This window comes from Malurus melanocephalus, unplaced genomic scaffold (assembly GCF_030028575.1).
Source record: "Malurus melanocephalus ecotype Western Australia unplaced genomic scaffold, MMel_1.1 scaffold_36, whole genome shotgun sequence".
In the NCBI taxonomy this organism is placed as follows: Eukaryota; Metazoa; Chordata; class Aves; order Passeriformes; family Maluridae; genus Malurus; species Malurus melanocephalus.
In genome coordinates, this window is record NW_026623268.1 from 2,631,330 (window position 1) to 2,650,587 (window position 19,258).

Genomic DNA, 19,258 nt, shown 5'->3' on the forward strand with positions numbered 1-19,258 from the left:
AAAGTGGTCTCGGTATTTTTGTTTTAAAACCTCCCATTCTTTAATGTCAGTCCACTGAACTGGACTCATGTTTGCATGTGGAAAGAGACTGGCACAGGCTCTAACCAAGGTAGTCCTGATGGAGATGCCATCTCTGGAAATAGTATCTCTAAAGCAGCAGGGTGCTGCATCAAAATTTAGTTAAACCCTGCTTTTGCTTCAGGCTCCAGAGCCAGCCTGGCTCCTAGTGGCAARGCATGGGTCAGCCTCYCCYTGGCAACYAGCAATAAAAYAAGGGGAAATGGCCTCAAGTTGCACCAGGGGAGCTTCAGGTTGGATATTAGGAAAARTTTMTTCCCTGAAAGAGTAACSRTTGGAACACTGCTCCCCAAGGAAGTGGCAGAGTCATTACTCCTGGAARTGTTCAATAAACATGAGGATGTGGCACTTTGCAATGTGTTTTAGTGGGCTTGGTGGTATTGGGTCAAAGGTGATGATACTGGAGGCCTTTTCCAACCTTTATAATTCCATGATATTTCCTATTTTTGTCCAGTGCCACCTGGCATGGTTAGAAGTTGACCGACTTTCTGGAGAACTCCCTGATCACATGTACTTCTGAGAACAAGCAGTCACTGAGTGCTCAGGTTCGTATAAGCTTTCATGTTATTTATCTTGATATCCCACTCACTGTGCATTATGTTGGAGTTATAGAAYTTGGGATCATCCCTTTTAACAGTGGCTGGGTTGCTGCAGTATTCCTTGATGTTATCCTCTAGGTACCAGCTCTTATTTTCATCAAACACAGCAAACACTGCCTGCTGCTCCCCATCTGCCTTTTTCTGAAAGACAACCAACACAGCAGTCACATTTCATGAGCAGACAGATGTATTAAGAACTCAATCCTACAATCTCTTTCTTAYTATGTTAGCAACATAAGCTGCACCAGAGTCCTGGTAAGTGTGATCCATGAGATGAAGGGAAGGGAGTTTGGGCTCCAGACTTCAATCCTACTACTACAACCAACCTGTGGTGGAACACTGAGAAAGCCTTTAGAACTGCTGATACACAGATGGTTTATGACTGGGCTCTCTGTAACAGCACTAGACTTCTGGCTTGACCCGAGTATAAGCTTCTGACATTTTTTTTTCTCCCAAGTGATGCCTAAGTCTTTGCCAGGCAAGACTGCAAAGACTGGCAAGGAGAAGCACTCTCCCAGAAGTCTCCAATGCTGTTTTGGTTGCTCTAGATTSACTGACACCCAAGATTGTCAGATGCTGTTGAGTTATCTGTTACAGAAAGGGACCAGGTCAGACCTGAATGCCTTTAGATTATGAAAATAAAACAAGCAGGAAAATTTACTATCAGGTCTAGAAATAGACTTTCTTGTCAGGCTGACCTTTCCTAGCTGTTGCTCAGAAATGTAGAACATAATTCCTTTACTGCTGTGGACAGTTAGGAGACTGTTTCTTCAGGAGCCTATTGGTTTAATTGCTCTCTACAGAGCCGTTTGCTAAGGGAAGCAAAACTAAATTCACTGTAGACCAAATGACATTATTTGAGCAAAATTTGCCCAAATGAGTTACCTGCACACCCTTCTGTGTCAGTGCTTCACTTTTACAAATCAGAAGTGGGCCAATCAGTCCAGAGGCTATATCTCTTTCAATATTTACAGCACTGTGATACAGCCTTGTAACRCACTGTGCATCCTGTTCAGTGGGTTGATCAGTTTTAGCAATTTTCCACTCATAAGTGTACATCTTCCCTGGTTCAACTCCTCTACTCTGGGTGTCATTGCCTAAGGAARAAAAAGAACAGTAATGATACAAACTCAGAGTCAGATCTTAATATCAAGCTGCCTCTTCTAATGACAATGGTGCAGTTAGGTCTTTAAAAGCTTCCTTGAGATAATATTCAAAAGTTCAGCATGAACTTTGTTTCTCTCTAAAATGAYAAACAAGAACAGAAAACTAAGACAACAAAAAGAGGGTATTTATCTCTGCTTTGCAGAAGATACCTTGGTTTCTCTACAAGGAAACACAACAGGTAAGCAGAAGCAGAGGACAAAASTCCCAGTCATGCACATTCCCAGCCACAGCACCTCCTTTAAAGCAATGAAACCATCCACAACAGTTAGTGATATGCAAAACATATTTTACAAATTTTACTTGTGGGATCCAGAGGATAATCAGCTCCTTCTGCATTCTTTGACAGTGTCACTCCATGGAAATAAATGCTGTAGGGTCGACTGGCYTTATTTTTGAATACAATCTATATTGATAGGCAAATGAAAAACAAATTAGGATTCAACAAATCCTTGTCTGAATACATAAGGAAGTTCCTACTACAGTAGAATTTGCCTGGGTTCAGTGCAGAAAGTGCCATAAAGGCAAAAGGGTGTCATAAATATTGTCTAATAATATAAACCACAGACTAAAGGATGCTGATACCATTCTGATGGAGTTTGTAGAGCYCACTGAGTGAAGTTCAGCTGCTTACACCTGGGCTCTGGAAGGCCTAAAAAGAACACTTGTTCTTCCAGCTACTAGACACACACTATGTCTGGAAATATGAACCTACTCACTTAAGTTCTTAAGAACCTTCAATATGAGAGAAAACAAATTTAAAAYCAAATCTTGTCCCAGATTCCGAGACCCAAAGGGGATAAATGAGGAAAAGGCAAAATGTCCTGCCTATTCCTCCTAAAACCAGGATAGAAAAAAAAAGAGAGCAAAAAAACAAGGAACATGCTAAACTCCAATTCAGAGGCACAGAGCCATGTGGAAATTCCAGAAGTTAAAGGTCACACAACTTTGTAATGCATCATTAAATGACAACAGAAAGACAAAAGGATATTGTAGCAGCGCAAGCTTGTAATGCAAATGTTTGGTAGTTTCAGAGTATAACTTTATGAAAGAACATTTAATTATGGAAGCTGAGTACCACTGTCTAGAATAGCCAGAAAAGAAACACCAACATAAGAAATGAAGGGCTCATGAAGTTCAGCCTCACACCCAAATCCCCACAGAAGTCCACCCAGGTCTAAGGGATTTTTCCCATTTTGGACCAGTGCCAACATATATTTTATAGAGTGTAACTGAAGCATGCTTATGATGTAAAATAAAGCATACTGGAAACTATAGAGGAAGCTGAAAACTGCAAGCTAAATGTTGTTACTTGTGATCATACCTTTTAACAGGGCCRATATTTATAACATTAGTTATATTTTTTGACAGACAACACAAATCAAACTAGTTCTTCTGTATCTCTGCTTCAATGAAAATCATGCTATAGTATAAGTAATYACTGTATTTATGTTACTTACTTTGACATGATCATTTAGTTGAGCTCTGATAACAGGGCCCAAGATTCCAGTTTCCTTGGGACGAGGATTTTCCAGACGTTTAGTGAAGCTGGCATCACTGTATTGCCTAAAAATAGCCTTTTTATATCTTTTACCTATGAGATTTGAGAAGTTGTCCAAGTGTTGTGATTTATACTGCCTTAAAAATAAAGGAAAAGACAAAAGATCAACAAAACTTGAATAGTGACATCTACAAAAATAAAAAATTAGTATTCAAGCAACTGGCAGAAACCTCACTGCTTGAAAAAAATCCAAACCTTACACCCTAATATTCTTCACCCCAAATTCTAAACTAAWTTGGGAAAGAGGAATCTTGGACCATAATCTGATGCTCAATTATTGAGCAATTGGTATCAGTTTGAATTTAATTTAACAGAGTATACTCAAGAAAGAAACAGACTGAAGTAGCAGGTACATTTTCAAGGTAAGATAGCAGAAATCACTGTTCTCCTTTTTCAAAGRCATAATTGAGCATAGAAAAAAAAGAACAATTTGCTTACAGTAGCAAAGATTCCAGAAGGAATAATAATACAACCTTTATCCCAGTTAGGCACAATACAGTAAGTACTGCTACTCTGAGGTTTCAAGCATTAAAATTGTTAGTGCTGAGAGCAAAACTAGGATAAACACTGGGAATTCACACAGAGCAACATTTGTTGTCACTTGCAATTTAAAATAGGTTACTGAAAAGGGATAAGTTCTGCGGTTTTGAACAAAGGAGGAAAAATCAGAGCACTRAGGTGGTTAAGTAAAGGTAGTATGACTGTCAGGAAAGATATTAAAGTCATCTATAGAGAGATCTTTCTCCTGTTCCCTAAATGCTTTATTTTAATGAACTTTTAAAAACTTTAAATCTACAGAAATATCCCCTCCCTCCCTTTCCCCTCCTCTTAAGGATTGTTTATTTCAGCAGAATTGATGCTGGAAAGTATTTTARAAATTAGGCTTGTATGGTGCTTTGGACTATTCCTAAGTCATCTTCCTATTCTGGGATCTCTGAGAGGCAAATCTGGTGAGAGTCCAGTGAAGGGCCACCATGGTGATCATGGAGACAGCAATTTGCACAAATTCCAGTTTGTTCAGTCATGCAAAGACATAGCTAAGAGAGTATCTTATCCTTATCTTCAACTATCAAATTGGACCTTATAGAGAAAGCAAGATCAGACGCTTCTCAGAGCTGCACAGTGAAGAGATGAGACCCAATGGACACAAGGTGCACCATGAGGAAGAATGATTAGATACAAGGAAAAACTTTTTCACTGTGAGGTTGTGAAAGTGCCAAGAAAAGCTGAGGGGTACCTCTACGTGGAAACAATAAAAATACAAAAGGCTAAGGTCCAATACAACTCAATCTAACTTTGCTGTTGGATCAAAAGAGGTTCTTTCCAACCAGAATTATCCTGTGATTTCACGTAAAYATTCCTTACTATATTGACAAAGTATTATTTTACCTGTCAAGTGTGTCTGGAATACTTGGAGCATAATCCCAGGTAACTTCTTCTGCAGCAATGAAATATTCCCAGGTTTTGACCATAAGACGTTCTCTGTAGGAGAGATGACTCTTCTTCAGCTCTTTGTTCCCACAGTCTCTTACAGTGAGATAACCATGCATTCCAGCTAATTGAGAGGAAACAGGACCAGTAATTTCCCATCTGAGGAACTCTTACCACTTCAGCTGGTTTTTTTCATCCCCAAAATATATCTTGCAGCTCTTATATGAGAGATGTTTCTCTCATTCTTCAAAACAGAATTCTAACTATTGCTGAAACATACTACTTTCAAATGAACAGCAAATATTTTCATCCAATTGAAGCACCCTTAGCTGAAAGTACTATTTCTCAGGAAACAGGTGGTTCCCTACTTATTTTTAATGGTGCTTATCTGAACAGATCACAGAGATCTAGATGATGGGGTATTGATTCACTGTTACTCTGTGATGTGCATGCTGCAGTAAAGCTGCAGATAAGAACATCTTTCAGTTCGTTGTGCACTTCCAAAGAACTCCCTGTTCTCYGGCAATTTCTTAGTGAAATGACAAAACCACCTGAAACAGATTAACTGCACTGTTGTAAAACAGTAGAGGCCATTTGGGACACGAAGAAGAGAAGGACAGCTCCACAGGTGCCTAATAAATAGATGTTTCCTTGCCTTGCAGGTGCTTCTGGACAAGAGAAGATATGAGCCAACTTCCTTCCTCAGTCACGGTCATGTTTGCAGTGGTTGAGGCTCCTCCCACCAAATTAATAGCAGAAACTCGGTGATTTCTTTGCTCCAAGGACTGGCCATTGATATGAATGGAGAAAATTTCTGGCTTGGAACTCATTCCTATCAAATGCCAGCTAATGTTGTCAAACGCACAAGCCTCTAAATCTGAAAGAGACATAGGGGTAGGGTTCAGAATACAGGCAAATCATGCAAGTTCTCTGTGCACACTGGGTTTAAAGTGAATCTTCACTCAAATAATTTAAAAAAAATTGCTGTGATCAGTGCAACAAGAGGAAGTTCCAGAAGCGTGTAAATGGAATAGATACCAAAATCCTGTAAGTCAGTGGAAGATAGGTGTTTAAATCTTACCTGCAAGTGACAAACTGACTTACAATGAGCTGGCAAAASAAGGYAAAAAAMCAGTGCCTTCTTTTGGAAAGCTGACTGTCCTTGTTTGGGGAGTTAGGGGGGCATCAGAGCAGGGAAGGAACAGAGCAAGGATCTAAGCTAAAGAATGATGTGGTACCTAGTGACAGTAACAACCCTCTCAAATATTTGCTTAAAAAAAGCCCCACTTAATGAAACATTTTGTATTTGCTGAATGGCTGGGAGAGATACATAAAAGTTGCTCCTTAGGAGAATAAGCGAAAAGCGTTAGCAACAGAACAGCCCCACTACCATCTTCCTAGTCTTCTCATTTAATTGAGTAATTTAAAGATACCTGACTTTCCACTGTCAGGAAGTTTTTCACCCAGTATGTTCTCAATCCTGTAAAACCAACAGTTCACATAACCACTTCACTCTCTCATTATTAGCTTATTTTAAAAAATGAGGAACATTCTGAGTTTTTATTCTGAAGTTAGTAATCCTGTTCTTCAAGCAGAATTTTTCTAAGAAATAATCTTACTGTTCCTATCAGTAATTTGGCATGACRTCCTTCTAGCAGCACAGTTTTTCTTCTAGAATTTGGATGCTCATGGACACATTCTAAAAAAGGCTGTGTATCCCATTTCTTCACATTCCCATTCTTGTGCATGAAAAGCAACTAAAGGTCATATTCAGTGTTCATCAATGTTAGTTTCATTTCACACATGCCTGAAACAGTACCTGGTAACGTTCCATCAGCATAGCCATTAATGGTGTACTTGACTGAAGCTGATCTTTGCCAACTCTTGTTTTCATCAAACACACCAAACATCAGTACATATTCCCTGTCAAAATGTTTCTGTGACCCATCCTCATTTAGGCTTCCTATGAAAGAGAAACAACAGGTCTTAATTTGAAGCAGAAATAAAGAAGATTTCACATCCATACAGTTGCATTAATGCATTTAATGAGATTGTTTCACCTGGCTGAGCCTGATCAAAACAAGGCCTTAAGAATGCCTGTAATGTGATTTTATTTCTCCACGTACTTTTGGATTGCGCGACCACAAAATTAAAAGTCTGTCCTATTCCAGAGAAGATAAACATCATGCAATGAATTGTCTCAGACAATTTCTGGCAATGTGCTGCAGACATCACCTTAATGAAGGGGAGTGTCAAAYACCTGCTGTTCACAGTCAGGTGCTGCCCTCTCTTTTCAGACAGTGAGGTAAGGAGAAGAGTGATGGCAGAGTCACCATCAGTGTGAACAGCACCTTTTCAAGCACTGCACTGAGTTCATCAGCACCTTTAAAAAGCTTAAAACCARCCACACAGCAAACAACATTTACACACAAASACATCAACACACACTGCTACACTGSATCAGTTACAAGAAACTGTCCTAGATGATTTTGTGATMTTGATGCAATTTCCAWCAAGAAGTAGAATTCATTCTGGACATGCCACACAGAACTGGTGTGATTTTATTGATTCTTTATGTACATTGTTCACATCAAAAACTTCCATTTGCTACTCTCAGTACATAATCTTGTCCCTCTACACTGCAGGAATTCAACATTTGGGAACTTGATGATTATTCTACGTACAAAAAGAGGCAGTGGAACCAATTATCTTTAATATGATCCTTTTTATTTATGAGAAGCTCCAAAGTTGTTTTCTTTCATAAAAGAAGCTTCAGATCAACAGAGGAATTTATCTACTTGTCACACAAAGAACATTCAGGCAGAGTTTTAACTTGAAAGTCCACTTTTCATTACATTTACCGCCTCTTCATGTGTCAGACTGTGGGGAGCCAAACACCCACTTCAATGTCTCCCCATCCCCAATAGGACAGGAGAAAGAACAGGAAGAACTAAACTGAGAAAAATCATGGGTCAACAAAGACGGTTCATAAGTGATAGAAAGGGGAAAAAACCAAGCAACACGTAAGAAATCACTCGTGATGCCCCGCAAGTGGACTGATGCCCAGTCAGTCTCTCAAAAACAGTCACCTTGGAAGGCAACACCCCTCATTCTCCCCACAGTGCTTCTTCTTCCTCTGCCTTCAGTTTTTATTGGAGAGCAATGTTAATGGCAGAAAACATCCTTTTGGTCCATTTGTTTTGTTTGCCCAGATGGGTTCCCTCCCACCCACTCATCCAGGGAGGTCTAAGCTGGAAAAAGAGAAAGCCTTGCAGTGCAAGCACTGCTCAGCCACAGGTCAAACACAGGTTTGTGTATCATTGTATAATCACTACACACATTGTAGTTTCAATGCTAATTAGCCACAAATCTAAAACACAGCACCAGATGAGCTGCTGTGAAGAAGCTTAACTCCACACTAGGCAGACCAAACACACAGGCACATTGTACCTCTACCAGACAGAGTACCCACTCAAAGAAACTGTGTTCAGAGATCTTAAAAATATGTATAATGAGCCATTTGACTTTGCTCTAGCTAGAAAACACATGCTCAAATTGTCTTGAAGATAGTGGTCACACCAGTCCATCTCAAATTCATATCCAACTCAAGCCCACAATGCATGAATTTGAGAAGCCTGAGAAGGAAGTGGTTTCAAAGTATTTGCCCAGATTAGCTCAACCAGCATGCCATAATAAAATATATGTATACACAAAAACCCAGAAAAAGAAAACCCAAGAAAATKAGGAAAATAACAAGTCCTAGATAACATTAAAAGCACCAATCATAAAAAAAATCCAGGAGGAACATGATTAATACTAATGTATTACASCTTTGAGGTGATACAAGCAGGAGTGTTCTGCAATAAAATGGGCATCTATCAGTGTGTGAGGAGAGCGTCCTTGTGCAACCCACACTGAACCAGTGTTCTGTTTACTTTCAGTGAAGCTTCGAGGTCCAAGTCCATGCAGTCTACAATCTACACAAAATTTCCGAGTCAAACTAAATCAAGCTAAATATGACACACTGCTTTTGCTATGAGAAGGATACATAACTTGAAAAAACTTAGGAGTTAAGGGACTAGTAAGTAGTTTAACTAGCTTACACAATGGCATTTTGCTTAAATCATCCCTCAAACCAGGGATATGTATCTAGCAGCTATTTACAAGTCTTACAAGTCACCAGTTCTTAATAACAGAGATGGAATTCAATGGTTCAGACTACTAAAATCTAAAGCCTCTGACTGCATGCAAAAACAATTGTAAGTCTCACACTCTATTCAAATTTAGTGTATCTTCCAATGACTAGCAAAAGACACATTGCTCAGCAATTTTAARCCCTTGCTAMRGAAGAGAGAGTGCTCCAGGCTCTTRATCRGACAGCCYTTAAAAGACAATGGATRAAACAACTGTTTCCTGCCTTATTCTCCAAAATGGCCAAACCATTTTGAATGAAGTTTAAAAAAAATTTATTCTAAGACAGGAAATTTGYGGTCATATATTTAGCAGCTAAGCAACTGAAAATGCAACCAGTACAGGCAAATGGATCTATTTATTAATGTTTTCTGGCCATCCTATAATTACAGGATGGCATTGCATGAAAGCTGGCATTTAAAACTTTAACATCTAAAAGAAGGATGTTAAAAACCATTTGTTTTACACTGCATGTAAAGATGTTTATCTTTATCACACAACTGYAACTTTGTTAAGAAATGAAAACATATTACCTTATAGTAGTCTTAAAGCATTTCATTACCTTTCTTACAGATCAGCAGTGCTCCAATCAGACCAGAGTTAAAATCCATTGTCATGTTCTCATGAGAATAGTAAGCATAAGTAAGACAAGGAAGGTCAGCTTCTCTTGGACCAACTTCTTCTGATATATCCCACACATATGTGTAGACTTGTCCTGGAAGTACAGCATCATCTCGCTTTTCTGCATGTGATGTTCTGTCATCATACAGGGAGCCTGCCARGAAAAAGGTCAGCAAGGTGGCATGAAGACAAAGAGCAATTAAAACACCTGGCATATCCTCCTACAATCAGTTCCAAAAGCTTRGTTTGTTTCTTGCTTATATGACACTGCAGTGTGATTCCCCTCACACATCGTTGAGAGTAGCAGGGGGAGAGTAGCTATTCCATCATTGACCTATTTCTTACAGACTAAACATTTCCTAGAAGTGTCATTACGCCAAAAGGTTGGGCTCTTCATCAGTCTGCCTAGGGTTAGGATGGGATGAAGCTTCAGCCTCTGCTAACTGATGCTCTGCATAGGAATGCTGCCCACTTTGTCACCTTTCTAACTGTCTGTCATAAAGCCACTGCAGGGGCTGGCACTGCCTTGCTGCCTTAGGCCTTTTGTACACTGCATATCCACATATTGAGCAGTAATGGCTCATGTCTATGCCTGCCATACCCAACAGATCTGCAATACCACAAAGGGGAGCCAGAGAATCAAAATCTGAGGTGTAAAGTGAACAGTAATCAGGAAAGCAGTCAAACTGAACTGCCCATCACTTCCAACGAGATGTTCTGTTAAACTTCACTAGATGGAGTTACAAAACTCTTTTTGTACCCACACAACAAACAAAGCCTTGCACAGATTTGTAAACTGCAGGTCAGAGTTCAGGCTCAGCACCCAGGGCAGGGCATTCCAAGCAGCACCCTAATCAAACTCATTTTGTGCTGGTACAGACATTTTACTGTTCATTTGGTCATAGTTTATCATCTCTTCTTGCTAGTCTCATGAGGGTGTGGTGCAAAACACCATGAAGCTGAGCATTACAYGCTGAGTATCAGAACAGCATGATTGGGACTGTTAGGAAACTGCATATCACATTCACATTCCTAGCATTGCACTGATAATAATGGATGTGAARTTGCAGTCCAGGATCAACAGATATTTGTGTTACACATAGACTCAAACATTGGTCTGRACCCCTCTCAACATTTCATTCAGTAGTCTACAAATAAATGAACAAAACATGGAGTTTTTACAATATTTACCTTCTTCATTTTTGCTGTAAACTAGGCCTTGGGGATGAATACTGACTGGCTTGTCAGCCATGTTTTTAAGGTGAACTACTAAAGTATCTCCCACTTCAGCACGCAGAGTAGGTCCCAGAAGTCCTGKAGTTATTCAAGAAAAAGAGGAATATATTATTAAAACAGTATGTCTAGTGAAATGAAGAATTTTCTGCCCAATTAGAAAATATTAGCTCTCAAGGTACAAGATGCAAAATTAATGCAGAGAATGTAGTAACACTGCAATGAAGATTTACCCATAAAAAGGCATATGGGGACTTAAAGCTTGCAGCTCATAGTCAGAAATGTTATAAACTGTGCATCTGGCAACTAAGATGATTAGGGATAAGGCAACAGTAGATTTAGGGAAAAAAAACGTTATTTACAGATAGAGGAATTTTATCAAAGGATTCATCTTGAGGTTCATTGGAAATTTCTAGGAATCTTTCACATACAATTTAATGATATAGTTTTAGAAGATAAACTTTTTTTAGTTTAATAGTTTAGAAGAAGGCATTCAAACACATTAAGCAGCACTATGAATGCCAGAAGTCATAGAACAAAGATCTTTCCGTCCCCAAYGTTATCCAAATAAATAATCAGTTCCACACTGCAAAATTCTTGAGGCATTTCCCGCAAAAGATTACAAAAGCTTGTATCCCTACTCCCCATGTTGCAAAAATAAACAATTGAAGAAACTGCTAAGACAATTTTTGGCTTGTTAGTCYCTTTTCTTGTAAACTATTTTGTAAATATTTAGCTTCAGGCCTTAGACTCCTTTCATGTGAATCTACAGTGTCATTACTACGGCTGTGCCATACAAAACTGAATTCAAGTGGTATGTCTCATCAGATGCAAAAAACAAAGGGAAAAACTTTGTTTGGTGCAATTGATTTGCAGAGAGCCACATTCACTGAAAGCCAAACCTCTCTATGGCCTTTGGAAGCCTCGTTGATGCACTGGAGAGACCTCATCCCCTGTGCCTATTTTGTTTATATGCAAATAATGGACACAACAATACAAGCTTGCTTAGGTTGCCACTGGCTTTAAAACAAGCAACAAATGAAAATACTCAGAACATTTCATTCCTGCTTACCGGCAAATGTATTTGCTGGTTTTTCTTTTTTAAAATCCACCTCATATTCTCTGTAAGAAATTTTCTTAAACACAGGATCTGAATGTTCCAATCTGAAAGCAAAAGAATTAGGAAAAAAAATAYTGAAAAGATGAAGATTCTCAGAGATGCCACTGCTGTTTAATGGATATCTCAAAAAATGAATCTTGGAAATTCGTTTAATCACTTGCACATTTTGCTGAAGGCAAAGCACACAGTCCAAGTCTTTGTAGTGTCTTCCCTTCTCCTTCTTACTCTGTTGAATCGATGATGCTCCTGAGGCAGATAATTTCATATTAATATCCATACCTAGACATCCCTGATTTTATTGGTGGTTTCTATATGTCTTTTTGATTCTAGGGTAAAGATGYCTTTGTTTGTCCAAGACACAGAGGAAGATGTCTCAGCCATGCTTTAACCTAGAAAGCATCTGAAAAATACACAGCAAAAGAACCCCAAATTTCTTTTTACTCTGCCCCATGCTTGAACTTTTAGACTCACCAGAAGGTTTCTACAACAGMATTAACAGCAAGCTCCTGTCACAGCAATGACTCTGGAGGCAAGAGCAAAACAGTTCTCTGACAAGAACTAAGGATCTCAGAGCAAGTTAGAAAGCAAGAAACACTGCAAATGCCCTTAGTCTTATTACGTAAATGATTTGGCACCCAACAGACCACACAATGTTTTCCTAGAAAACATTTAGGCAAGCAGAAGGAAATTAGCACACAACACTTCTGCAATGGAAACAATGAGAAGACGGCAGGAAGAGTAACAGCCTTTCACATTTATTGGTTGATTGGCTATAGTATGTATGGTAACTTAACCCAACAGTAATTCCACTTGCTTTCTTTGTAATTCCCTTTCAGGCACACTTGACAGTGAGGATCTGATGGGCTCCTCAAACACGGGGAGGCTGAGCAGAGAGAACACAGAGAGCTGACTTCAGTGGCATCCAGGATCCATAAGGGGGAGATCTCTTTAAAAAGATCTACTGTAAATTCCCCTGTAATACTATCACCACAGCAGTCAGGCAGAAGCAGTTTGTGTTTCAATTAAGTTGCTTCTCCTTAAAGTCACTGATAAAATCTTGTTTAACTCTTAAGGGGAAAGATGGGATTCATAACCTTCGCTGCCCTAACTGAGATAATGTTCAAGACAACATGCACGCAAGACAGTGGGGTAGAAGAGGAAATTTATCAGTGCCAGTTGTGTCATGAGGAGGAACTAAATACGTAGCACGCTAACATTTCAGAAATCTTCCACTACGGCAGCAGGTCTAGTTACATAACTTTTAGGAACTGAAGCAGCATGATGCACAGATAGCACATTTTCACTTTGCTCTGAAATGCCTTATAAATAAATATCACTTGTACATGGTAACAAACCTCTGTGAAGATAAAACTGACACAGAAGTAAGGTAGGTGTCCTTTTCTAGCCAAATTAAGGAAATAGTTCAGGAAGGAGTTATTTTCTTTTCAGCCTCTCTTCAGTTTTTTTAGAAMTAAAAGCACTAAAGTATCAGGTTTTCACACTGCATTTAGACATTCAGCTTCTACTGAAATCAGCACAAGTTACATATTCCAATGCCTTCGGRGTCCAAGCCACTAACCCTTCCTCAGTAAGTATATTTGTGTTGTGAGATTTTTAATTTTTCTGTTTGGCTATTTGTCAGTTGGGGGTTTTGTTGGTTTTTGTTTGCTTGTTTGTATGTTTTGGCTTTTAGTTAAACTTCTGTAAGTTCTACAAAATKCATTACACCCATCTGGTATGTGACTTGCTCTAAATACTTATATGAGGTAGCACAATAGACATTGCATATAAAATACTGCTGGGTTATCCCAAAGTACTTCAGCTGAGGTTCAAGACAGTCTTGTTAGTCTCTACTGCATTAAAATAGTCCGTCCACAATTGGAATTCAAAAAAACAGTAGCTGATGCTTATATTGATGCATCCAGTGCAGAAAAGAATGAAGTTCTAACTAGTAAATTTACATGCCTGGGCCAATACTTAAATGGCATTTGGCTTCACACTCCTACACTTAAATCCTGTTTTCTTCAATCTTGCCAGTTTGACATTGTGCTTACATAGATGTATTAAATTTTCAAGGGAGTTTTAGAAGTCACAGAAACTTGAAAAAAGAATGACTTTCTAATTGTTATCTGAACTGAAAATATCTTTTTCATATTATCCTGAGATGCAATACCTATTTAGGAATAAAATCTGAGATGCAATACATGTTTATGAAAAAAGAAAAATCACAAACCCAAAAATAAATCAAGTCATCCACCAAGGTATATTAAAAAAGCAACAATACCCAAAAAACCCCTTTCCATGTAGGAGAACAAGTAATTTTAAATTAATCTTAATGTTTATTTTTTAGTAATTGTTTTGCGCAATTTTAACAGAATTTAAAATTATGTCCAAGTTCTGTAATCTAGCACACTGTAGCAGTGCACTTGCAGTGTTTATAATCCTAAGGATAGTAGTGGTAATAAAAATAACATATTTTACATGCTTGATTGGTGGATGCAGGTAGGCTGGMCACTCTGCAATGCTATCTGAAAAAAATGGAATTCGTATTTTTGCTTAATGAAGCAGAGCAATGCTTGTTCTTACAACCTCTATGCATCAGAACTCAGGATGTACATTTCACAAAACTCCTGAAGAGCTCAGAAACCACACAGTTAGTTCTAAAGTTCATCTGGTTCTGATTTAAGTGAAAGTGATAGCATTCGAACCGGAACATATTTATTTCTTCAGCAAATTCTAAAGTTCTAAATTCTTAAAGTTTTTGAAATATTACCAAACCATGGCTCAACATTGCTCAACATCCATGTACCTAAAATAAATACATAAAAAATCTCAAGCATCAAGCATTAAGCTACAGAAAAATGACAAAAGCTCCAGAACTTATTTAGTAGAAGTACTGTAAAAACATAAAAATAATTCTATCTACTAATAAAGCAAATAAAAAGGAGCTTTTAGTATGTCACTGGCTCTAGTTTAGATCATGCTGTTTTAAAATCAACCAAGTTCCTCTGAAGTCAACAGATTGGGCTCCAAAGTCCTCCTGGGCTTTGCAATTCCACAAGAGACAGAGACATAATCCACTTTTAGTCACAAGGAAGGACTAATTTAATCCTTCTTACCCTGTACTTTGTTACCTGAACTTTTCCTCAGATTCCGGTTTGTAGGTCCAGCTAGTGATCTGAGCAGCTATGTAGTGCTCCCTGACCTTCACAGCTCCTGCCACACGTTGCTCTAGGTCTGGCCACCATAAACCAAGCAGAAGCAAGAGAAAAGGCTTGAAGCAGTGCAGTGTCATGGTAGAGAGATGCCTGTTGATGCTGCTCTGGAAGAAAAGGCAGAAACCACTGCTTTTATTGCTGTTGCTGCTTCTAACTTCCCCTCAGAAATGAAATAATTATGATGCAACAGGGTAGCAGCATTTGCTATGCTCAGGTCATTGCTCTTCACCTCCTCCTCCCCTTACTGACAGGGATCCAACAGAGATAAAAAACTGTTTAAACTACCTTCCTTCCCCTCCTCCACACCACCTCCAGCAAGAGACAAGCACCAAGCAGAAGCAGCTTCAGCCCCAATAGGTGGCTGGGTCATTGTGTATAYTGAAGCAGCAGGATATCTGAGGCAGAAGACAATTATTTAGATTACTTCAGTTACAGGATGTTTGATTTGCATGGTTARGAAGAAGGGGGGCATATTTTTCTATCTTCCAAGAAAACAGAAACCTAGCACATGGCTGGAACTGATGGAAATTTCCAGGTAGATGCTACATCTCCTAAGAAATCATTCCTAGTTTGAAAGTAAAATGCTGAAGGATAGGCATGGGGACTAGAAATGGATGCAGAGCTAAAATCTAGCTCAGATCACCATGTACTACATGCTCACACCTTTCCAAAYGCTGCCAGCTTCAGTTTGGTTCCCACTACACTCCCAAATACCTCAGGTAATGGGTAAACAATGGGTTTCTCAGCAGCAGCAACCAGGTCAGCCTGGAAACTTTTAATCTTGACTAGGGTCTGTTGACATTATTCTAACAAGAAATTACTAGGAAAATACCTTTTGATTAGCTAATTGCTGATGCCAGCTGTATTACCAAAAAAATTTTCCTGCTTTTGCCAGTGCTAAGAAGTTTGTCAAAATAGCAACTAAATTGTTGCTCATGTTTCCCACACACTCGATTACTAGAAAAAGAAAAAATCCTATCAATTTTTTTTGTGGACAGAAAATGAAAACAACATTTTCAATAGTGTCTTCCTAATATTTTCATGAAGAAATTACCTAAACCCCAAACCAAAATAATTCCACTCCAGAACTAGATAAAAAGGACAACATTTCATTGGATTACTTAAAAAGAAAACCTGATCAATTCTAGGTTTGAGATATGTATTTTAACAGCTGAATGGCCTGACAGCCTGGTTAATTCTATCCAGACTAATATGGTACCATATGGCCTTAGAAGAAATAGGGAAAATGGATGGGAAAAAAATTTATGAAGACCAATAGCAAAATGCTCCCTTACCAAACATCAGGATATTTGGTGCATAAACCTGAAAACAATTGTGCTCCCTTAGACAGTATAAGACTACAGACATCATGGTATACTTGTTTAAACAAGTCTTCCTGTGATTCTGTTAAATAAACTAAGGGTTTGCATTTGAATTTCCATTATAAGTAGGCTAAGAATTAATACCCAGATCACCTGTTAACCCCCCGCCCCCCATCTTTGTGTCTGTGAGCTGGGAATCATCAAAACTGACATCAATTGGTTACTCCTCTTTTATCCATTTCCATGATTTTGGGAGCTGTATTTTTGAAATTTCTTAGTCAATTAAATTMTGCAATATCACTTTAAAGGTAAAAAGTATTTATTTTGTACATGTGGCTGATAATATTGATTATTTTAAAGAATCAAATTGACTAGAGATACTTTCCATTAAGCTACMTTGATTACCATTTGTTACCATTCTTTAACCCCTTAAGAAGTCCAACACTGGCTGCTCACTTGTTTTCTCCTCTTACACTGTAAGTATCAATGCAAAATTGAGCTGCCCAAAATTATCTGGGTCAGCCYGTTTTGTTCCCCTCCCCTTTATTTGAGCTATTCCATTACACTGTATCCTCTAGGCTTTGTGAAGTTTCACAGTGTTCATCATTAATAATCCAAAGACCTTGTTCCTTCCATCTGACCATTAATTTCTACTATCTGCAATTATTTCCTGTCTGATGTTGTGAAGTCTAATACATACATATATTTTTTTTTTAAATTAACATTAGTTGCCTAAAAGCTATTATTAGTCCAGGACAAGTGACTATAGAATACATGCTTCAGGCTGGAGTCAAGACAATGCAACTTTATTGGCTATCATATGTTAGCTGTGATTTTTTCCACTTCTAACACTGCACCTGCTGCAAAATTTGTATTTATCCTCACTGCTTACCCACATGTTCAAATGTAAATTACAAGTCAACAATAACATCAAAAAAATTAATGTGGYCAAAAGCCATGCACAGAGGAATGTGGGTCTAATCCAGGCTGGCAAGACAATCTCTGCAGCACAATGAAAAATGCTATTCCAAAAACAAAGAGTATCTTTGGGATGTGCTGATACTGAAATACCCAGTGAAAACCAAGCATGGAAAGAGAAGCCTAAGTGGTATCTTTTAACACTAAGAATAGTTTCTGCATCTTCCAGCTGGGCAGCATTACTGTCTATTCTCCCACCTGGTAATTATGGTCTTGATTTCTACATGTGAAAACACACTAACGGTATACTTGCAGTTCTGCTCTAAAGATGACCTGTAAAATTAACTGGTATTGCCAGTTTTTCACCTAGGCTGGGTGAAATAGCCTAGGCTGATTCTGAGTAATCAAGAACAGATCTTTAAAAAGAGGTGTAAAGTGGTGATATGCAACTTGCTGGAAATAAGATTAGGATCTACAACAAACTTGGTTCTACTTCATCGAAATCAATATTCTAAGTGCCAGCAGGCACTCATATCCTAATGCCTGCCATCAGTTTCACAACTGTATTATGGTGATGGAGAGGGAGCAAGTACAGAAAAGAAAATGTACAACCATTGTGGAATTGGCTTCTAATAATGCCCTAACAGAGATCTCTCCTTCAAACACCCAAATCAATGCACAGCGGCCCAGCAAGCATATTTTGTTAGTGTAGGGTGAACAGACTTCATGGGCAAACAAGGAGTTAATTATTGAATCAGCAGTGAACATATGGTTCTGAAATAGGTAAAAGACAGAAGGGGCACTTACCAAATCTGCCAGGCACAGCTTGGAACAGAGGCCATCAGCTGARTATCTTCACTTCTGCGAATGGGCACTAAAGCCAAGAAAGGTTAACCTGTGAAACTGCTCAGTTTAGAAGCTGGAAGTACATGTGCTATGCCAAAAAAAACCCATATGAGCCAGCAAAAAGAAAAGATGGCAGAGAAATGGAGGCTTTCCTTCAGACAAGTTACATAAAAGGAAGATGCATATGCGTTTTGATGACAGCCTACACAAGACTATATTGTGTACATGTGAGACTTCTGTGGTCATAAACAAACTAAAAGGCAGTCAGAATGTAGAAGGGCATTCAGTTTGCCCTGGCACTTCAGAAGTGCTTCAGAAGACAGATAATCATGTTGATTTAAACCTAAATGCACTCACATGTTTTAAACCTGTATTTTTCCTTAGTAGAAAAGCAAATATCCCTTATTAGAACTGGGTGTTTCTCTAGTCAAGTGTTTGCCAAAACTAATTATTTAGCAGGACCCAAAATTATTTGCAGAGAAATGTTGAGTTCCATAAAGCTCCAGAGAAAAAGAAATAGGTATTTTTTCTAAATACTGTAAAACCTAATTTCAGTGCTTTAATGATTTTGCCTAAACCCACTGTTTTGTGGTCTGAAAAATCATTTTGAGGAACAAAAGAGGATACACAAGCTTCCTCTCTTCAAAAACTGCTTTAATGGCTGACTTAAATGAAGCCCATTTTTTCCCTGTGTGTTTACTTTTTGACAGAAAAAATTTAGTTTGACTCAATGAAACATTTTGCTCCTACTCAATGTTTGTGTTCTCTGTGTTCCAGTTTGCCTTCTTTACTAAAGATTTTTGTGTTTGCCCAGGCTTACAACTGATATGCAACACTAGAGCAGCTGCCCTCATGCTGTCAGTCTAACAGCATATTCATCTTGGATTTTGCACTGCAGAGAATAACAGTAAGAATTTCACTGCAAGAGTTTGCAATTAAGAAGATTTGCATCTTTT

The 19,258-nt window shown here is 38.5% G+C and overlaps 1 protein-coding gene across 1 annotated transcript in view; it reads right to left on the minus strand.

The window, feature by feature from the left end:
- The window catches only part of F5 (coagulation factor V), a 32,321-nt gene extending 16,918 nt beyond the window's left edge, over positions 1–15,403 (minus strand). The window contains exons 1-11 of the mRNA XM_057364196.1: positions 15,133–15,403; positions 11,951–12,042; positions 10,837–10,959; positions 9,587–9,799; positions 6,653–6,796; positions 5,489–5,710; positions 4,792–4,957; positions 3,302–3,479; positions 2,145–2,247; positions 1,563–1,774; positions 668–818 (exon numbers count right to left, since the gene is read on the minus strand). Coding sequence (XP_057220179.1) covers positions 668–818; positions 1,563–1,774; positions 2,145–2,247; positions 3,302–3,479; positions 4,792–4,957; positions 5,489–5,710; positions 6,653–6,796; positions 9,587–9,799; positions 10,837–10,959; positions 11,951–12,042; positions 15,133–15,293 — 1,765 coding nt within the window. The 5' untranslated portion in view covers positions 15,294–15,403. The remainder of the gene's footprint in view (positions 1–667; positions 819–1,562; positions 1,775–2,144; positions 2,248–3,301; positions 3,480–4,791; positions 4,958–5,488; positions 5,711–6,652; positions 6,797–9,586; positions 9,800–10,836; positions 10,960–11,950; positions 12,043–15,132) is intronic.
- Between the last annotated feature and the right edge of the window lie 3,855 nt (positions 15,404–19,258).